This window comes from Motacilla alba, chromosome 2 (assembly GCF_015832195.1).
Source record: "Motacilla alba alba isolate MOTALB_02 chromosome 2, Motacilla_alba_V1.0_pri, whole genome shotgun sequence".
NCBI lineage: Eukaryota > Metazoa > Chordata > Aves > Passeriformes > Motacillidae > Motacilla > Motacilla alba.
In genome coordinates, this window is record NC_052017.1 from 107,045,680 (window position 1) to 107,068,699 (window position 23,020).

The window sequence follows — 23,020 nt, forward strand, 5'->3', positions numbered from 1 at the left end:
TATTCAAATTTATAAAGAAGATTTCTTTTCTCCCATGTCCTTACATATAGACTCCAGCAGCACAAAAATAAAACAAAAAAATCCACCCTGCTAGCCACTTCATTGTTATTCTTCCCTCAGGCGACTGTGTATTATGAAATTCAATGAAAATCCCTTCCTCTGACAGTATCCTGGTAAAAACATATAAAATTGTCAATGTGAGAATTATTCTCCCTTTGCAAGGAGCACACATTAACGAATTATAGTCAAGTATAACCATCTATAATTAAATTCCCTTGACAGAGTACAGGTTGTGCAGTAGCTACTCTCCCCCCAACCACATGGTTATCAGTCTTGTAAATTCGATTTAGATCACTTTGCTTCATTTTTCAGTGTTCAAGTAGTATGAACAAAGAGTGATTTCTGACAGTAGGTTTTCAGGCAAAGACTTTTTTTTTTCAAAAATGCTACAGGAAATATATTTTTTTTACTGTGAGTAATGACTGATTATGCAACCATATTCTTTTCTAAAAACCACAGGAAAGGGAGGCATACTTTCCACAAGTCACTTTATGCTGACAGATCAATCACAGATTTTTTTCTTCTTAAGAAAAGGTTAACTAGATATAATCTGCAGAATCTTAGTTACTTTATATGCAATAGAAAGAGTAATCAGGTATCTGATTTTACTGCATTTTAATAACACTCTGCATAAATGATCAGATAAGAGTATCATAATCTGTAAAAATAACTCATGGATTTTTAAGTATTTTTGAGTATCCTGTGCATCTTCTGAAAGTATTTACTTTTTGGAAGTATATTATTTGAAAGCCCTGGGAAGTATTCAATCAAACTCAAAGATAACTGTTTCAATTTTAAAGAGAATACTTTTGGTCATATAGAAGCAGTAATATGTAACACGGGAGTAAATAGGGCTGTGCACACAGGTTTATAAATGTAGGGTCTCGTCTTTGAACAGAAGAAAAATTGTATTTAGTATTAGCATATGATCATTATTAAATATTATACCCTAAGACAAAAGACCATTAATATCCTAATTTGAGTCTTTTCTTGTCTTAAAACCAAGGCAAGTATATTCTATTAAATAAAGAATAAAAGAGGACCTCTGAGACTACAACATTGTAAAATGAAAGTCTACAGCTCCATGACATTAAAGGAAGCTTTCAGTTTAACACTCTTGCATGGAAGTAATTACAAGATATGCATACATGTGTAGTGTACAAAACATTAAGAACTAGACATGCAAATTCCTTTAAAGTGCACTAGAGATCACCACCACTCCTACTCAGGTCTAACGAGATGAATGATTCATAGTATCTATAAAATACAGCTACTCATGTTGATTTGCACTCTTTGACAACCTGCTTCTGCTCTTTTTGTCCTAGGAAAATAATATCAGAATCACTTGATCCAAACAAGGACTGAGCAAAAAAATTGCTGTTAATATTACAGCCGACTGTACAATATTTCATGAACATATATATTCATGTGCAACATAGAATATTAATACAGAATTTTAATTACTTGTTTTGATCATGAGACTGAGTTTGCCACCTGGATTTTCTGCACTTAGAAAATAATTCAATTCACATCTAGATAACATCCACATGCTTACAAGCACACTAGTGTGCTTCCTTCAGTAAATTTGTTGGAACGCTACACCTCTTGAATGCTCTTCTCAATGCCTAAGCATCAACCTCAAGGCAAAGACTCAGTAGACATCCTGGAAAATTGCAACAAATGCCAAGTGCTAACAACACATGTACTTCAGCAATACAGTCAAGAGTGTGCATCATAAAACAGAAAACCTATAGCTATTTAATCCACTTGGGATCATTTTGCAACAGACAAAATAAACAGAATAAGAAAGTATCTTAGGTACAACTACCTACTAGATACCACTTTTACCTCTGACAGATGGAGAAACTATATGGAAACATTCTGCTTGAACTGTCTAGCCATCTGCATATTTAATATCTGAACACTCTCCAAGAACACTCTGTATTAAAAAAAAAAAATCTTTACTTCTCAGAGAGAGAAGCAGGAGAAAACTACCCAAGAAACCCCATATAATGCCCCCCCTGCTCCCGCCATGCTCTTACTTTATAAATTAGTAATTTATTCATACTGGTTACTTCTGTATCTGTAAGATGATCTGTTAGTCCTACTGGCATAGTGCACATGCTCGTATTTCAGTTCATGGCTTGTTGGAGTGGCATGTGTAATACCCATGAGACATCCTTTACTATAATTATAGATGACCTTCAAAAGAACTGGGTTTTTGACATCCTGCCGAACTGTTATAATCACAAAGAGCTAAAATACATTCTAACTTGCCTTTTCCATCACCACCCTTAAATCTGGTCTGATTTTAGAACTTCCTGGAACAATCTCGAAATCTTATTAAATATTATTTAATATCTGATTTTCTGATATATAGGTTTCTACATCAGCCAGAAAAATGTTGTTCGCATCTGCAAACTGAGAACATTAGCTACGGAAATTACTCAGTCAAAATAAATATGAAATATAATCAGGTTATTTTAGGCAATGGCATTTCCCTACCTGTATTGTAATTCCATTTGTCATTATATCTTTTAGAGAAATTTCCGTACATCAGTGTTGCTTCTAAAAGTTTCTTCTACTCTTTTTTTCCTAATCCCTTTTTCTTCTCTGCTTCTATATTTATGACCTGTAGTTTATCCCATACTCCAACCATCCAAAAATCTCAAAGCGCTACTCATTTTGAGCCTTGCTGGACTAACCAAGCTGTGACACTTGAAAAGAAAGCTGGCTGTCAAAAGACAGCTACTTACCAAAGCCTGCTAATTCAATAATTGCTTTTGAAAACCTGTGCCTTGTGCTGAGCACTGTGTTCTGCCACCCCAGCCCACTTGGAGTAGAGGGCTGCTTCAGCAGGTCACGCAAGCCCAACTGGAGTTTTGCCACTTACTAAGGGCCAAATACGGCCCATTTGCTTTGAAATCCTATTTACACTTGTCTCCAACATCTTTACAGCCTGGTTCCATGGGTAAGCCTGGTTATGAAGCTCTCAAGCGGTGAAGAAGTGCCACACTGGAAGCTTTCAACTCAGGTGAAACTGAGGATGTATTCAAGCTATTTACCAACTTTAGTTGTTTCATGATCTGACTAATAGCAGCTCAACTTCCCACTTTTCCACACTGAACTGTTTGCTTAATTATCTATTCAGTTAGGAAAATAATAATTAAAAGAAAAGGTGATTTGCAAGAATTAGGTTTAATTCATACTTTACAGTTTTTTCATTAAATTGAAAGCAGTTTGAGTAATCTGCAGCAGGCATTAGGTAAAACCTAGTACTGATATATGACTTTACTCTGGGGAAATAGGACGTTAAGTAGTCCACTGTACAAAAACCCTAAGTTTTATTAAAAGTTGTATGGTATCCTGGTAAAAGCAATTTGTACTGGTTACCACAACTATGACTCAGTGCAATTCTCTCTCCTGCCCCACTCCTGAGACTGCTAGTTCTAGATAGATAAATATGTACGTTTCCTAAAATAACATACTTTCAAAGCAATCTGGCAGTCTACATGACAGAAGAACACTGGACATAAATCTCCCTCTCCCTGTTTCTGCAACATATTCTTTTTCATTCTTAATTTGTACAATTACTGTGAAAGTTTCTCTTTTAAAGTATTTTGTTGCAAGGTGCAACAGGGAAATATTAAATCTCCTTCCTACATTCATGAGGCCTTATGAATCCTAATGCCTCCTGATGAGCCCTAATAATTCAAACATTAAGGTCTATTTTTGAAGTATTTTCTTTCACAGATAGCTATCTCCAGACTGCCTAATTCTTGCATTCACAGGGAAAGACTCACACAGTTCTTTAATAAAATGCCATCTAGTTTCCAGTTCCCATAATCCTCTTTGTTTACAGAACAAAGTCGTAACAGGCATGCCAGAATGAAAATGGGGATAATGTTCTTTCTATTCGATAGAAATCCTCTGCAGCTTTTCAGTACGGGAATACCAGCCATCAGCAAAACACAGGACTGGTATCTCAAACAGAGTCCAAATTATATCTGATTCACTGACCCTTTTCAGTCTTTGCCTCTACCACTCACTGGCACAAAGATCTGTGCTTTTCACATCCCTTTTGTCTTTATTTTAGAAAAAATAAAATGTAGAAAAAGAGAATAATCATCTTCAAGAGGGAAAGTACTTGTATTTTGACAACTGCTTTTGTTTTAAAACACAAAAAGTTGCTTTCCATTTTCCTCCACTCTGTATTGTTTAAAGGCAGTTTCACTATAGATGAGCCTATAGGCCCCTGCAGAGTTCTGCACCAGCCTTTTTCTAAATGATGCTAGCTGAAAGAAAACTCAGTAATAAATGTCATTTCTGTACTCTGGAGTATGCAATGCACCTTTAATACTTTCCCAAGCCCACCATTCTACACAGTAATAAAAAGAAGGATTAAACACTAATCTCTTATACCCATAGTGCATCAACTGACTACACCTGCTAAAATCCAATTTGGTAATTAAAAAAATGTATCTACTGAACAGTCAAACCAGGAGACTAAAGGGAAAGTACTGTCTCTGCAGATAGCTAGCAGAAAATGGTTTCAAAATTGAGGCACTTAACACAAACCTATTTTTACCTCTATTCGTTTTTATGTGACCTTAAGCAGCGTAAGAAACAAATACCTACAATTACGGTGCGGCAATTAAAGGGCAGTTTTTGTGCTACAGTAATGACTTAAATATCTAGTAAAAAACTGGATAAGCTGCTTTTCCTTTTATTCTATCTTTAGAAAATGCCAAAAAGGTAGCTCTTTTTTTTTTTTTTCTTTTTCCCTCACTAGCAATAAGGAAAGTGAGAACAGAGAATAGATGCTTTTATATGTTCTCTATGCTAACTGTTCTTGGCCTGAAGTCCTTTTAGGCTTCAGGTTTCAAGTTTTTTTTTTCCTAGCTCTCCTCTCTTTATTGTTCCTTCTCCCTGCCTTTCCAAGTGTTCTGCTTTCTAGTTTAAAGAAACTTACTTTATTCCCTGATGCTCCCATTTTTCCTGTCCCCTCTTTCAACTGTGCTCCTGACAGAGGTGCTGAGGCGTCAAAGCATTGCTAATTTCAGGGTGCAGCTTAGGCTCGGAGCACACCTAGGCAGAAAGATTACTGGAGGCTGTCTTTACGAAAATAAACAAATTAACTAACAAAGTAAATATCCAGGCACCTCCAGTTTCTGTAAAAAGCCAGAACTTGCTGAAATATCAAATGGGTGCATACTTAAAAATGAACTGATGATCTATTTTATAAATTCAACCAGTCAGCAGCTTTAAACAGTGGCTTAAGCCCCCACACTAAAAGGGGTTTAGGAACAACAACAGAACATAGGAGAGAAGCATATATCACTTTTAGGTAATGTGTCACTTCTTACCATGAAAATAAATACAACAAAATAAAATTAGGGATTTTTCTCATTAAAGTACAGAACTGCTCAGGCAGAAATGAGTGTTGTATTTGCATTGCATTGCATCAAACAAAAATTTCCAGAACTGACAAAATGGCAGCACTCCTCTCCACAATCCATTAAAAAAAAAGTCTTGAAGCAGATGTGGGAATGCTTAATGTTTTGTATTCTGCTGCATACCCCAGGATGATACCCTACAGTTTCTTGAGATCACATTTGGCAGTCCTTCCCATGTGGCTATGGATGCTTCAAGGGGAAAGGGGACAACTCTCCCTAAACCTGCCTTTCAGCTCCACAAACCAGCACACATTTGAATGCAATGACCCTCCACAAACTCCAATACATATTTTCCTCTGCTTCCCTCCTTCCTTCCTCTGTCTGGTCTGCCCAACACTATGGCTTTTGTCACACTCCCACATGTCCCTCCTCTGGGAATGCTACGGTCTAATTTTCCAAAGCTGCAATTATTCTTTATGACTTTTAAAAGGTCCTTAGTCATACTCTAGTTAATGTGACAGCTCTGTGCACCACTTCTTTGGTAAAAAATGAAGGCTGTCATCCTCTGTAGGGAAACCTGGAAAACCTTCCAATGGATATGGACACAACTGCACCAGCATCCCCACAGCACACAGCAAGCATGGCTGATCTCAGAGCAGAACCACCCTGTAACACAGGGTGTTCCTAGCAAATGGATAATGGTGAAAAAACACCCTGCCTGAACACTGTGCTTTTGTATTAAACAAGGGGAAGAAACCTGCCAGTTGCCACAGGGAGTGGAAGAGACAGCAGAGACAGCCCAGCAGTATTTACACTGATGTGGTTAGATAGCAATAAAAACCATAAATCCCATGGATTACAGTATCACTGGATCATGTCCAGTAGGCATCAGGCAGAAAACTAGTTGGCATGGCAGCTTAATAGCATCTAGTCAGACCTCAGGTTTTCATCATTATTATTCTTAAACAGAGATACCTGACCTTAAAATTCAGAAAAAGCTCTTGGTAACTGGTGCAGGCTAGTACAGAGTATTTCACAGCCAGTCCACAGCAGTGCTGCCCACAACAAAGCAGAGGACTCAAAAAGTTATACGTCTGTCATATTATGAGGGAGTACCTGTGGGTGGAAATAACCCCTAAATGGGTATTCACTCCCTCTGTGTATTGCTTTCAACATTTAAATAGGTGACATGCTAATTAACTGACGACCATTAAAGAGGGGGAAATATCAAGAGAACTATAAGGAAAATGCCTGATTTCACATATTTTGAGATTATTATTTGGGTTGTTCATAGAATCTTGTTATAGCATCTCTCCAAATATGCCTCACATTCCCCTTCAATCCAAAATATTTGTGCAGATGCCTTAGAAATAAATGAAGAACCACTAGTATTAGAATTAGTTTTAACTAGAAATATGTAGGAAATTACTTGACACGGCTGACTATGGAAGCTCACCTAAAACACTGCAACATCATAGAGAAACAATGTTGTCATCAGTCCACACTAGGGAGCAGAGTAATTAGTGCACACATTACGTATTTTTTCCTCAGGAGCTAAAATAACTCCACGGATCAGAAAAAAAAAATCCATTGCTGGAATACTTTCTACCGACCGGCACTTGGTGAATGCTCTCAAACAATTATTAATTATTTTTATCTTCTTGGTTGACTACCTAAACCATATTCTCAATGAGATGAAAACCACCCATCCTTGCAAAGTCACCAAGTATCAACAGCACAAAAGGAAAAACAAAAGAGAAGGAGAAACTTGGACTTTTTGTGTCTACGCTGCAGGGTGAGGACATCAGACTTGAGCCTTTTCAAATGATCTTTTTATTTCATGTAAGGCCCACCTGACTGTAGGTAATTTAGACAAACACTGGCTGCAAGCAGAAGTAGCCCTGCTGCTTCATGTTTGACTGCACCATACGATGCAAACTCATTAAAATGACCAACATGAGGTTACTTGTGTAAGTCAAAATTTAAGTGATGCTACTTTCCTCCAAGATCCTTTACCATTTTTTGGATGTCTTGTCTAGGGATTACAAAATTACGAGGCTCAGATAATCCCCTCAAATTCAAATCGACAGTAATAGAATTGACAGAAATAAAAGAGGCGTTACACCAGGAAAAAAACAGATTAAAAAAATGTTTTCTTAGCAAAACGCAGACAAGCATGAAAGCAGCACAACATGGTACCAGGATTAATATAGGAAGGGGAAAAAGAAAATAAATCCTTGGATACAATTTGCAAATGAAATACAGACAGACTTCATTCAAGAGGGAACTTTCAGTACTGCAAAATTAAGACATACTTCAGGATTCTGTGCCAAAGCAATGCTGTGCAAATTTATGCAATTTATTCCAGGTGGAAAGAGAAGAGACAGACCTGGCTGAACAGACTCTTGTTTTACAATCATGATTCAGTCTAGTCACAGAAGAACAGAGAAGAAAAAGAACGGGTCCTCTGACATATTCGAGGATACTCTTCCTATGATAAATGCAGCTTTTTTCTTTTTTCCTTTTTTTTTTTTTTTTGTGTGTGTGTCTAGACTTTCCTGTGGGCCTTGTGAGCACAAAACACAAGACACTTGACATTCAAATTGTGTTAGATTGGAATAATGCCTGAAAATAGCAGGAGCTTGACTGATTGAACTAGAACTGAAAATTCTACTTTTAGCAAAGCCTAAGGATGAGAGCAGGGTATTACCTTTCTGAACCCCTTTGCTGGATTGAACAGTTACATGAGCTTTGAGACCAAAGATTACAGTTATAAATATCTCAATGAAAACCCCACATGTGATAATGGCTCCTAGAGGGAATCATTAGGATTCATTTCTGGATGTGGCAATTAACCTATTACTGTCTGAGTCAAGACTATTTTGCTGAGAAGTACTGAGCTATTGCACTCTATGCAGCCTTGATTTTTCAATTATTAGTCAAAACATTATAAGTTTCTAAGCAAAGATTACAAAGCAACGCCCTCTAAATGTCCAGACTTCATCCCAAGTGTCTGGGGATTATTTCAACAGCAATTGGTGTAACAGGACTGCCCCCTGACTGGGAGTCCTAGGTACAAGATGAAAATTGGGTAACTTCTAACACTTACATGAATCAAACATAATACAAATACCTGAACAATGGAAACACTCAGTAACTTGCAGAATCAATCCATCACAAAAATGGAACTAAATCTTCCTTTAGAAACCCAAGTACTGTGTTATTCCAATAGAAGGCACTTCTTGCTTTGCTTACTAGAATACTAAATATTCATTTCCAAAAGGAATCTGAATGGAAAAGCCCTATTGTAATAAGCATTTTAACATTTCAATGGCTATTTCAACTGCCATCTGTATTCTTCTTAAATTGCCTCAAATGTTTGAATTCCTCAAAAAGACACCTGTGGCATTCACTCACGAGAACAAGCATCTCTTTTCACTTCCTCTTCCCAAAAACAATGCCAGTTTGCGAAGCGAATAAAGAAAGCCACGCTACGCTTGCTGTATATTTCAGAAAATACTATCCAATGTGCTCTACAGTAATGACTGCTGATCCAGAGATATTTCTCCTTAGGATAAGCATTACCATGAACATCTTGTGCAAAAATCACTGAAATGCTGTGCTTTGATGGCTAATATAAGCAGATTCATGATCTATCTAAAAGACTGTTAAAGTTACTCATGGCAAAATTCTTTCCTTTCTGGGTGCATGATGCACAGTTCCTCTCTAATACTATACTCCAGATGTGTCTTTGTGTGCATGTGAATATGCTTTTGGTCCATAAATGCAATAGTGTCACCAACAGGGAGAACATGAAGTCATTCAGTGAAACAGCATACTGAGTTTCTGTTGAAACAAAACTGCAGAGCATGAAATAGCAACCTGTCATCAGATGTTATGAGTCTGACGTTCATGAGTAGCAGATAAAAAACTGCTCTCTCCTCTCCCCTCTGTCTGAGGGACCTGACAGCCATCTGCATGCAGGTGTGGCCAGTCTGCATCCATAGCCAAAGACTGGAGTCTCTGCAGTGATATTTAGAATCAATTTCACTAGGATTTAGGGCTGTGTTCTAGGAAGTTTTAAAAAAAACACAAACAAAAAAGCAAAAAAAAAAAAAAAAAAAACCCACTAAAACAAAAACCCACCCCAAAACCCACTAACTAATCCATCACAAAAAAGCTATGAAACAAACTGTCCCCTAACACATGCACACCCTGAAAATAAAGAAAAATAGCCCCCAAAGCTAAATGCATTCTATTAATTTAAAATAATTGTAGTGCAGGTATTCTCCACTACTTTGTACTTTCTATTAAAAGGTGCACATTCTAACTGGAACACGGATATATATATCTATATTCACATCACCCTAGTCCATTTAATAGTAAAGGTGAGGAGTTCAGTTACGCTCAGGGGGAGGCTCCCAGGGAACACAGCCTGAGAACCTGCAAACACAGGCTCAGTAGTTGTCCAAAAAGCACTATCCAGAACACATGGAATCACATTTTCAGCTTTGTTTGTACAGGCTGCTCACAGTCTTTGTACTGAAGACCTTCCACCCAGTGGAGAGATTCTACATGGCTGGTGCAACACTTTGATTTTAGGTACCTTTACTTTGAGGTAATCAGACAGGTTAGCAAGCAATATAATCAATTTCATCTGCCCATCTCAGCTGAGCAGTTGGAGTCCAGAGCAACTCTTATTAAGTTAGGCAATGCCTACAGTAAATGAGTGATGTGTTATTTTGATTTGCCTCTCAGGGCTCAAGATCATGGTATCTAAAGCTCACCTTCCCATGAGAAATGGATTTCTGCAAACTACAAGCAGCCTCTCCCAAAGCAGGAGGAAGCAGCAAGTGAAACGGAACAGATCTGACCTTACAATAAACATCTGAGCTACATTTTAAAATACTGGCACTGAAATGTTATTACTTTGCTTTGATATGCTTCCAAGGGAAAGCAAAGAGCCACTGAAAACTGAACTTCATTTTGAGGTCCAGTCCATTTTTCAATAATCCTTGTGGTACTGTATATGTAACTTAAGGTTGTTACAAAAGGCAACATTCTATGATGTAAAATAATAACATTCATGTGAAGTTCTTAACAGATTCATGCTTAGTAGTGTCATAAATCAAAAGAAAAATCAAGAAACATACACATGATGCCACAAATGAAATACATATGGTACCCTGGGTATGGAGAAAGGCATTTGGGGAAAATTAACCAGATTTTTGGCTCACAAGCATACAACATGGCTGCTGTTCCTTATTAGAAGTTAAAAATTTATAAAGTTCACTACAGTGTGGATTTTTTTTGTTTTATAAATGCAGAGATGTCATTTTTAATGTACATCTGTTGGCATTTTGTACATTATAGCCATAACTTACAGATTTTCAAAACAAATGGTATAACCAATCTACATGGTTTTTCCTTAACTCTTTTATTGCTAGATGTCTCCAATATACAATTCAAATTTTTCTTTGAGGACCAAGGTAACAAGAGGAACTTGAGACGCGAAATTTTAGTCACCGAGCTGTGATTTCTCTGCGCTACTCTCAACAAGCCCTCATGATAAAAATCAGTAACTGCATTCAGTTCTGTCTTAAAATCACATTCAACTGACTCATGTCTTTCTATGCTACACAACTCTGTTCTTACAGTAGTTTATCTCCAGATCCAGCAGATTTCTGCACTTTTACCAAGTACTGCAACATCAACTTGTTTTGGTATTAATTAATATCCTTAATACAGCTTGACTACACTATGTCTTTTCTTAGCCTACCTTATTACACATGACACAACCCTATTCTCTGCCTTCACATTTTTCAACTACATGTCTTTGAGAGGTGTTTGCCATAAAATGTGTCCATGTTTTTTAGGGCAGTACTATTGCCATGTAGGTGCTTGTTCTATCATTCTCCCAAATGGGAAAGATGGAAAGAGAATAAGAAAAAGTCTCTAAAGGTAGAAGATCCCATAGTCTTCCCAAAATCTTGATGCAGGGTGGAAAAGCCAAGACAAACAGCAATGTCTTAAACAAAGACATCTTCCTTACCTGAAAGCTTAACTCACAGTATTTTAGGGAATAACAACACTGGACACAGCACTTCTTTCCACTATTCTATCAAATGCATTCTCCCCATCACAACGAGAGATGCTGTTATCTATTGATGGATGAAGAGCAAACTCAATTCAGGCTGTGTTTACAAAAAAATCAGAAACTATTCTTAAATTAATTCTAAAAAGCAGGCAAGACCTAAATTCAGAAACCTTCCACAAAGGAATCAGAAACCAGCACCAAAGCCTGTAAAGAAAAATTTGAAAGTCATACTGAAGTAATTAAGAAATGCATGAGGAAACAACATTACTCTCAAAACACTGTCCTGAAAATCTGTCAACCACTTAAACTATACACTGAAATCTTTGTTGTTTTATTTTGAAAAAAATAAATTTATATGATCTGTGTCAATGTTTCCACTCTTGTCAAAGAGAACCATTCTTTCTTTGTAGTCTCATCAGGTCAAAAGCACAGGTGAGCTTGTGATTTTCATTTATCTGAAGTAAAAACTAGATGTTTAAGATCAAAAAAGCTATCTAATTTCTCTAGATGAAATGAAAATGAAAAGGGTGCATCTTTTCCTAAGAATGTCTTCTCAGTCACGTAGCACATTTTATTTTTTAAATATTTGCTAGTATTTGATACTTTTCCTCACTATGGTCATCAGCTGCAGAAGGCTGAGATTTGAGAGTTCTCTTATTAAAGTAAAAAAAGGTGGCTTTGTCCTTTCCTTTTTTCATCTGAGTCTGAAAAACATTTAGAAGGCCTGGTCAACAAACATATATAACTTTCAATTAGAGAACTGGCTCATCAGAACTAAACAGTTTTGATACTGCTTAATGCTGTGTTGCTATTTATCACTGTTTCCCAGAAGTAAATTTACCAAGTTTTTAAAAGGTGCATTTAGGTTTCCTGATATAGTACTTTACTACATTTACTGGACCAAATCAGTATTTCTCATCTGCTCATAAACATCATGCACATATTGAATATTTCCTTTTCTTACAATAAATAATAAATTAAAATAAAAACAACACCGAAACTTTTTAAGGGCTTCAAATGCAGCTACTAGAAAACATGATCTAAGGAAAATAAAACTGTCCAGTAAAGGAGGCAGGGAATGAGCCTATGCCCACCTCAATTAATGCTGCTTTACCGGGTAACCCCAAAGAACATCACTCTCTGGTCAAACAGGAGGAGTTTCCCTGCAGATGGAGACGGAGGTAAGAGGTGAGGAGGATCCACTGCTTCTGGTGCCACAGTTGAGCTGGGTTTTACAATGCACAGGGAAAGCACCATCTGAGCCTATACACAAGCAGTTTCTGCTCCTCCAGTCATTGATACAAACCTCTGTCTTCCCAGGCGAGAGAAGCCATCTCATTCTCTGCTCAGATGAGGAATTTATGCTCTGACCCACAAACACGGAGCTCAGGAATACGCCGCCAAACGCCACCCAAATGCTGCAGCCCTGAGTTTCGCAGTGACGCTGCTGCAGGCACAGCTGTGCCATACAGGCAGGACAACGGGTCATGCAGGTCAGCAAAATATTAAGGGCAGCAAATTGTTTAGTGACCATTTTGTTTACTGTGCAAGTGGCTTTTGACTAGGAGGGGTGTCAATTCTTTCCAGCTTGCCTTGGGCAGTGAAAGCTACAAAAATGTTTGTACTTGACGGGTGTCCAGGGAAATCGGCAGTCGTAGGTCTGTTTCTTTATGAAGTCTGCCAAATTCTGTGCTACATGTGGCACGATTTTTTTTTCCTCTCTCTTTCCTCCCTTCCCAATTATTCTACATAACATGTCCAGCAAGAGTGCTAAGCATGCCAGTTCAAAGGCAAGCAGAAAGCAGACAAACAAATTCCTCCAAAACCACTTAGCAAGCTGTTTTTGCAAAGGTTTACAAATTGAGCAAGAATTTGCCCTCGCCTTCATAGCAAACCACAATGCCACAGAGATTCCTCATGAGAAAAATCTCTCTCAGGCCAAAGGTTTTCATGGCAAGTTTAAGGAAGCGGTACATGGCTGAAAAATAGTTTTATTTACAGCAAGGCAGAATCTAAATGACAGAGCCCACTACAGGCACTACTGACGATAAAAACAGAAGCATGATTTGTAAAGTTTATTTGTGGGCCATTGTGTGGCTTATGCTGTACCACTAGTACATGTAAAATAAGAACTTATAACACAGCTGGTGACAACACAGAATAATTTCATACTAACCTGAAATAATCAGTTATTTTCCCCCCCAAACTTTATCTAAGAAAAGGTGCATTTTTTGTCAAATCTCCTAAAACTGAAGTAGAATGTACATTATTACATTCATAGAAGAAGGTGACTTCAGCTAATACTGATCCATTTATAGAGAAACAATCCACCTTTCAAATGAAAACATTAAACATGAAACACTGAAATGATCAAAAATTTAACAGATTATGAATTGTGCTTATTAAATGCAACTTAGAACAGTAACTCAGAGAAAAGTGTGCTGACTTACAGATTATTTTGATAGTACAGTAGATTAAAACTAATTATAGTTTCAAGTTCTTCATTATTACATAACTCAATGCCCACCCACATCAGTCAATTTACTGAAAACATTACACATGCATGAAACAAATTATTTATGGTACAACTGAACAACTAAAGGATGGCAGCCATATTATTAATGAATGTGAATTTAGTGAATTTAAGCAAGACCTGAAAAGCCTGAAAAAATCAGTCACAGTCCATTAATGTAGTAAGACCAATCATATCAACCTTAAGCTCTTGCAAGTCTTTATAAAATTTAAGTCTTCACAAAAATATTTTGAAAGTCTCATGTCCTCCCACCCTCTCCATTAGAACTCTTGCATGGTGTCTACCGGAAATGTAATTTCATGCTGTTTTGAAAAAAACTCAAAACCAGAAAAAACCCCACACAAACCAAAATAACAACAAAAAAAAAAAACACCTGAAAGATTGAAAGCATTAAAGTAATCTTGGTATTATTTGTTCTTGCTTTAAATGAGGCAAGAAAGGAAAAATTGAACAGACTGCTACAGAAAAATGCATGAGTCTTCACTTGTGATTTCATTTGAAAGTTGAACAAAAAACCTTTCTGAACATGCATCTCAAATTGATAATAAATAAATAAAATCTCAACAACCAAAGGCCAGCTTTTCCAGAGTAGTCACTGTGTTTGCAAAGTGCTAAAGGGAAACAAGAAAACTCTCTGTACTACACACTGGTATTGATTTGGGGGGTTTGGTCTGCAGGAGAACTGCAAGACTGCATCCTAGGGAAATGAAAAGTAGCTCCAACACATTTTCTGATGTCTGGAATCTTATCACCCAATGGAGGATTTGCTCCTGTGGCTTTTCCTAAAATTTCTGATGACTAACAGATAAAGGGGAGGAGGAGGTTGTATGTGTGGGTGTGTGTGTGGGACTCAAGGCTGCCAAAGCATGAAGAGCATCCCAGTCTCCTCCTCCTTTATACCATATTCTCTCGCCTCTCAATTTGACTGCTCTGCTGAGCAGTCAAAAAAAAAAAACCCAGTAAAAAAAAACAGAGGAAATGTCTCTAAACACAGTGCTATGGAATAAATGACTGGTCTCACCAACTGCATGCAGGCAAGGGAGAATGCTTCTGCCAAGTTAGACGTGGCCCTACTCACAGGCACCACAGCTTGCTCTCATTTATTGTATTGCAGACTATACCTCCACCAATACTGTCTTATTCACACAGTCCTTTCTTAGTGTCTACAGGCAACTCTTTGGCTATCCTTTTCAAGTACAGCAATACAGAGCTTGCAGAAATCAATTTTATCTCTAAGATACTGGACTCTGACATACAAATAAAATAAGAGCCTACAGCAAACGCTATTAAAGATGATGCATCCATTTAAAGATTTCCCAACATATATAAATGCTATGTATCTAGATGTTTATCTCCATACTTTTACAGAACATTATCTATATATATTTTACAGTGCATTGAGGCTGCCAAGAAATAGAACTGCCACTACTCAGGCTGGAATTTGCTATCACAGAATTTTATTTATTTTTCTTTTGTCTAAGCATGTGGGTCTCAGGCATTCTGGAAAGTGATAGCAACAGTTGGTTACTCTAAGAGTTAAGCATATGCTTAACCATGCTAACATGGCAGGGAAGGGGAGGTGTTCTTGACTGTGGCAGCTGTAAACCACAAATAATTACATTATCTTTAACTACTCTTCACTTCAGCCTGAAGAAACATTACTTGAATTCTGCTTCTCCTAGACAACTGTAAGGAAACAGAACAATGGTAATTCCCAAAGCCCCTGACCTCACAGAACCGTATTTCATTAACCAGTTTTCATTAAGCAAGTGGCAGAGAAGTACATTACACAGAAAGGGACACAGAGGCCACAGATCTGGGGCAGCTGAACACTGGGAAAGGATTGTGATGACGTTGCTCAGAGAACACATACCATGAGTGAGCACTCATCTCCTCCCCCCAGATTTGCAGGTTTGCAAATCTGCAAACTGACAGGACAACTATACAGAAACCAGAAAACCAGGAATTTTGACTCTCTCAACTTAAATTTGAAACTAGTAATCATTCAAGAAGGCGGCACACATGGGCAACAAAAGAGCAGGCAGAACGCAAGATTCAGTACATCTCTATTCAGTGGCAGGAAGGCATCTATTATCACACACAGAATGGACCCGGAATGCAAAGAAAGCCAGCATTGTTGGACGTGTTACTGGGAACATCCTAGCTGATCCTTGCAACTATTCAAAGAAAGATGAGCTGGGACAACCCCAAAACAGTATCTTTAAAATCAGTATCTGATACACCAAAGCTTAATTCTTGCAATAAAACTGAAACCAAAGCAAGCACATAAACTAACTTAGGCACTACCCAGAAAACACATGGATAAAAACTGGCTAGAGGCTGGCCCTCACAGCCGATCTCGGCAAGCTCGCTATAGAGCAGCAGTGAAAGATGCAGTCAGCCTTTTAGACATGGTTGTCTTGGAGACACCAGAACACACTGTATTGATGACAAAGGAAACAAAAAGCTGGATGCACTTTCTAAGGCTTTTAGTCTGCTCTCTTTCATGTGGAGTTTACGGAGGAGGGCCTCCCTGGGATGGGTATGCGGGGAATGCTGGCAGCAGGACCAGCTTATTGAGGTAGAAATCTGCACTTGCTTAGGAGTTTCATGCAGCCTCAGAGTACCCTTTATCCCAGGATACAGGAGCCTTCCACATGGAAGCTCTAGCAAATGAGACTCACGTTTGCTCACTTTGAAGGTTTAGCCCTGCACAAGCATCTAAACCCTTCCACCTAAGGGTCTTCAAGAGAAATAAAGCAAGTAGTCTCTCCTGGTTTGTGCAAGGGCCCTGGAGCTGCTCTGGGGAATCTCTCCAATTATTCAAGTGCTCTTCTGCTAGACTCCTTCCAAACTTTGAAGGAGAAATCCAGCAAAATACCTTGAGGTAACCAGGAGAGAAATGGCTAGTGACATTTAGGCTGAAACTGTGAAAACTCCAAGTTCCATCTCAGTGTAACTGAGGTAAGCATGGGTAAGAATTTTGTCAGAACTTTATTTTTTAAAGAGACCATAAGCAGTGAATGCTTCTTATTCCAATTACCGAGTAAGTCTTGTAACGCTGAAATGTAACTCCCATAACAGACAGTCAGATTCTAGCTTTGTAAGAAGATAGCACTTAGTCAGTACATTGCACTGTAGTATATGGAAGAATCTTCTCAATTTGTAATACTTTTCACTGATAATGCAATTCAGACTACATCAGAGGATGCCATGACAATAATAGTAAATACTGGCTTTAGGTACAGAGTCACATGACATCAAAGAGTCAATTCAAGCCTTGAATTAAGCACTGTAACATTGAGGTCTAGCTGGATAGTGTGACTATTTAGTTGACAGTGCAATATTTGCTGCAAGGGGTCTGCCTCCCTCTCTCCACATCTTAACTTCCTTCAGGACAAGCATGATACCGACTTCTTACCTGCAAATAGAGTGCAGGGGCTGTAACTATTTCTCACAGGAAGGGATGGAAGGTCTCACCCTGCCACAGGCCACCTGCTTGCATGAAGTTTATAAATTTCCTGATTTCACCGGCTGCTGAGTTTTATATGCCCACTTGCAAATTCTGTGAGTAGACTGAAAATTGTGCATCAATTGTATATCAACATTTAGCTCTGACAGCAGGATGGGTGAAGCAGGAAAAAATTGGTAGTTTTCCACATCATAACCTCCTCTTCTTTCACGCTGCTCCTCTCTTTTGTCTGTATGGGGGATTGAAGAGGAGGGAAGCAGTGAGGCTACACAGATAGGTGATAACTCCTTGCCTTTCCAGTCTCTTCAGAAGAGCTATAAAATAGATAGGAAATAGGCACCTGACAAAGGAATATTGACATAATCAGCACCAACACTATCTTAGAGGCTCTCTCAATGTCTTTATGTAAAATTGTGTATCTGTAGTAGATAATTGCTACCCTCTGATATATCTGACTGACAACAGCAGAAAACCTGGGTCAAATGATGCAAAAGACACTCAACCTGATGGGAGCAATTGCTACTGGTGTATTTCCACATCAGAGGTGCCTATGAAATCAAGTAGTGCTAAAACAACCAACTCTGTTAATTCTGGCTCATTTGTTTTGTCACTAAATGTAAAACAGTGCATTGAATTAACTGAATTGCTGACAGCAGCTGCGTTTTTTGGGATCACTGAAAATCAAACTATTTATAAGTACCACAATATGGATTTTTGAATCTCATTTCAGGCATCACATAGCTAAGGTATATCCAGACCAGGACAAACATCATCAAGACAGAATACCTCTCATGTGGAGAGCCTATTCCTCGGTGTAGCTACTTCATGTACCTGTAGCATTTGTAACAGTACAATTCAGCATGATTTGTGAATAAAAATTAGTTTCACTCAGTTAGTAAAATTAAAACCCTGCCTGCCACAGAGAGGTCCTCCAATATGGATACAGGTGAATTTTGCACTTATGGAATCACTACTTCTATGAAGTTTATAGGAACTAAACAGTCAAGCTGTGCTATCACCATCTCAGACATTGATGCCAACAATAAAGACTAAGCTCAGAAAACACCAACCATGTGATTTTGATGATGATGAGCAAAGCAGAACACAATACACAACATCATTTCTCCATCTACTTCTATTTTTAAAGTAAGTGAAATATTGCATGAGATTAATGAACAACCACATCCATTTTGTGACATCACACTAGAGACACATTCTATCAGGCAGGAAAAAAAAAAACAGAGGATGAACAAAGAAGGCACTTGGGTATGCTTCTGCACCAAAATCACTTTTCAGGTTGGATGCCTATTTGCAGCCTACCTCACTCTGTTAGAGCAGGCTACCAAATGCTGCTTGGAACTGGGGCACAGGATGTTTTTACATGATGAATCCATGGGCATTTAGTAAAACAGTTAGGAAGTGACCACAATGTATGTTTGTGGTAAGGAAATTTCTGGCTAGAAGAATTTTTTCCATAGATCCTAATCAAAAACCTCAAAACCACACAAAAAAATTCTCCTCTTGACTCTCAGACCAAAAAAGAAATCAAAAACCAGAGGTTCTAATTCTACTTTTCAAGCAAAGTGTAATTAAGATTTACCATATTTATTTACAGGCAAATGAAATTGGATAGATAATATGCTTTTACTGATGGCTGAATTGTACCACTGTGGACATCCCATACTGGATGTCTATTAAAATTATTTCAGCATAACAAATCTGGGAAACAGTAAATTGGAGGTTTGTTCTTCAAAGCACATTCCTCTCTGCCCCAGCTCAAAATCACTGCAGTTCAGTTTACCAGAACTTTTTTAAGGGCCTGGGCTTTATGCAGTTTATGTACAAAGACTGCCAAATTTCAGCGTTATCACTGACTTGCCTATTATGGTCTGATACAACAAAACCTAAAAGCAACGAGAAGGAACACAGCTGTAAAAACCAGAACCTAGGATATTTTCTTCCCTCCTTCCATCACAAAAGAGAGTGAAACTCGTGAACCTATTCACATTTGGACAGTAAATCTCTGTATGTTTTCTGTATTTGCAATAATCAGCCAATAGATTAAATTTTCACAAGATCAATGACCACAATAAATACTTGCAAACTAACATACTGAATCTTTTATTACCAAGTAGAACAGGTTTTCTAATTTTTTCGCAGCAGAAGCTACTTTCTTCCATTACTCTGCTTTATGAGAATTCTGTTCTTTATTTAGACTTGAGCACTAAAGGCTGCATGGTTTATGGATACAATTATAATCACAAGTCTGCTTACAATTTTCCAAAGCCAAACCTTCATTGTAACAGATAAAGTCAGCATTATAGGAACAAAGCATGATCACAGAAGAATGGCATTTGTAATGTAAACACACAAAATATTATACTACACAATCAAAAAACCTATTTTGCAGCCTTAGCTAATACAAAACACCATGAGGTCAATTGTAGGATTTGCCTGACTGGAAAATGAAGCCTGAACCACTAAAATAATTTGTATTACTGCAAATACTCATATGCTTTGAACTGGACATTTGTATAAATCCCTGTGGAGATGCAGTCCTGGACTGTTAATATACACATCTCAGCATATTTTCACAGCAGCTGAAAAACCTGAGGTTTTACACTCCTGCTGCTAACACCACTTTCATAGCTCTAGCTGGTATTTACACCCATGCTATTCTTATGGTGGAAACTGGCAGGATAAAAAATTTGGTAGGAGACACTTAAGAAGGTATCTGTGACTGATTGTTTTATTTAGTCATTTGCTTCCAAAGGAGCAAAATCACTTCAAACCCATCAGAGTAGGCTCTTAATACTATACTTGAATATTACTTCCTCTAGCTCATTTTCCCCTTACTTTTTAAAATTTGTGCATATTATATCCCTGTGCATATTTTCTTCAGCTAAATCCCTTCTCTATTGTGCAGATGCAGAAAGAAATGCAAAACAAGCCTGTATTCCTGCTGTGGGATTGTGTCACCAAAGCAGAGAGAAGTTCACTAGAATTATATACTGCCAGCTCTGTTCTACTCCCACTGATACTCACAGACATCTTACTGTACAGGAAGGAACAGAGGGGCAAAGCCCCAGCATATAGCAAATATGTATGGGGGGGAGAAAAAGTAAAATGGGAATCCTGGTGTATAATAAATATTATGGACGCAGACTGTGTGCGTAACAGATTGATAAGCAGAATCAACAGGAATTCTAGTTCTATAATGAACAGTCTTCCAATTTGATTCCAAATTATGGGTGTGTATAACTAATGAAGTTGGGGGTAAATCACTGCTTAAATTCAGTGATGTCAAATAAACTATACGTTAACAATTAAATGTTTCTCCCTCCCTCTAAATGCAACATTCATAACACAAAGTCTGAAAAGTTCCTTTTTAGCTGAAATCACAACTAAATATACTTCACAGGAGAGATCTGGCTGCCTGTGAAGTTATTCAAGAGACTCAGAACCACTTCAGTTCTCATAGGAAAGTCATTCAAGTTTCTGATGGCTGGGAATTATTTCAACATCTAAGACTTCAAAATATATAGGTTATTGCTACACTCATTCAAAAGTGGTCACATTCCTCCCATAGAAGTTCTTAGATAGAGAGTCAAAATTTGCTAATAACACTGCATAACAGCTTTGGTTTTTCAAAGACTGTATCTGTAATTGATATTACAAGTTCAATTTCCATTTTGAGAACAGAAGAATAAAAGGGAATTGAATTTTTTTGTATTAACTTGTCTCATTAAAAATGTTTTCTTTGGCCTTTATCCAAAGACAAGGACTAGATACGTACGAGAACCTCACATATATTGTAAAAGGACCATCAGCTAGTGTATTTTCTGAATTTCAGCTTACCCTTAACAATACTGATATTCTTAGGGGATACAGAAAAATGCAGAATGTATTAAGAATGTAAACAAGTTTTCCTGTATCTTAGGACATTTGTGTTGTTTATATAAACATGGATGCCCTACACATACATACTATTAAATATATATGGATTCTTAACAATGCCTTAAGATGCTGAGTGCTATTTATCTCTGCCCCAAGTTAACTGTGAATTTAAGTCCTTGACATGGGGATGCTGCTGATGTGGTATTCATACAATGGCTTCTGTCTTCAGGGGATCCTCAGAAGCAGAATACCAGAAATTATCTGGCATGTTTTTACCCTATTTTCTACTCAATTTATCAAATAAATGTAAACATTTTAAAGACAAGAACAACTAGCTGAAGATAGTGGAATTCCTTGCAACCGACTGTAGCAAATTCAAATGTCTCATAATCTGGACACTTTCTGTACTCAACTGAAAGACAAATTGCTTTGCTAAAGGGTTAAGACAAACTGAGAAACCTGTCATCTAAAAATAACTCCCTCTTCACTGGAGAAGCCAGAGCACAGACAACACAGACTAGAGCATTAACAATGAATGATAAGTTTTAGATGAAGAAGTATCTTTCATTTGGCCAACTTGTGTAATTTTTAAAAATGACACAAGACTTGGGACAGACAAAGCCTTTTTTGTTTTAAAATCTTTCCAATGTTATTCTCAGCTGGGCAAGTATTCTTATTTTGGAGCCAAAGAAAGGCGCACATACAAAGTCAAAAGATTTGCCCTGAGCTACGTGCAAACCACCAGCAAACTAAGATCAAAGATCAAGTGGTTCTAGATGTACATTTGGAGTGGGCTCCTTTCCGAGCTTACATCACTTCTGATACTTCTGGAGACCTTGCACTGAACAAAGAGAGACTTGTGAAAATGCCTTAAATGAGTTTTTGCAGGGCATATTCAAATGATAAAAGTATTTTTGTGTCATTTACTCAGCAAACATACTCACTGCTGATGATAAATGGTATCAGTTGAAGACACAAGAAAACTCCATACCCCACCAACACTGTCTATTTTTTTAAAACGTCTAATCCACCTATACAAGTATTTCCACAAAGTCAAAGAACAGCCAGCCACCTACAAAGAGGAAGAATGCTTTTCTGGTTGCACTTGTGGTTGTTTGGCGTTTGGGTTTTTTTGATAAAAAATTATAATGTTACATTGAAACAGAAAGACTGACTGGACTAAAACAAGAGCCTGTTTTTAAGCAGTGTTTCTGAAAACGAGAGAGAGTCAGAACATATCAGAAGTGGTTTATACATAAATATATCCAGAGGGAAAAATTACTGAAATATTTGTTTACAGTTCTGAGGTTGAGACTGCCTACAGGTAAATAGTCTAGATGAGAATTAGCATCTGAGGGTGACCAGCCTTTCAAAAGTCTCTGATCTGATATAATCCTTTCACTGAGCTATAGATAGATATCTGTGTACTTGCCCCTTGGAGACTCAGACACCAGACTCGACCTCGAATGGATACCAGCTGGCCTGGCAAAGGCTCCTACCCTGGATCTGGAATAGCCTTGATGATCCAGCCAGTGTGGGTCACAATTAGCATGGCCACTTGACGA

The 23,020-nt window shown here is 37.7% G+C and overlaps 1 protein-coding gene across 3 annotated transcripts in view; it reads right to left on the reverse strand.

The window, feature by feature from the left end:
* Nucleotides 1-23,020, reverse strand: part of CDH2 (cadherin 2) — a 114,339-nt gene that overhangs the window by 40,807 nt on the left and 50,512 nt on the right. Inside the window, exon 1 of one of the 3 annotated variants that reach the window (XM_038160502.1) lies at nucleotides 2,566-2,781. The exons of 1 other annotated variant lie outside the window; for it this stretch is intronic. In XM_038160502.1, coding sequence (XP_038016430.1) covers nucleotides 2,566-2,617 — 52 coding nt within the window. In that variant the 5' untranslated portion in view covers nucleotides 2,618-2,781. Of the gene's footprint in view, nucleotides 1-2,102; nucleotides 2,122-2,565; nucleotides 2,782-23,020 lie in introns of those variants that run through there. One more of the 3 variants, XM_038160510.1, reaches the window with a different exon arrangement.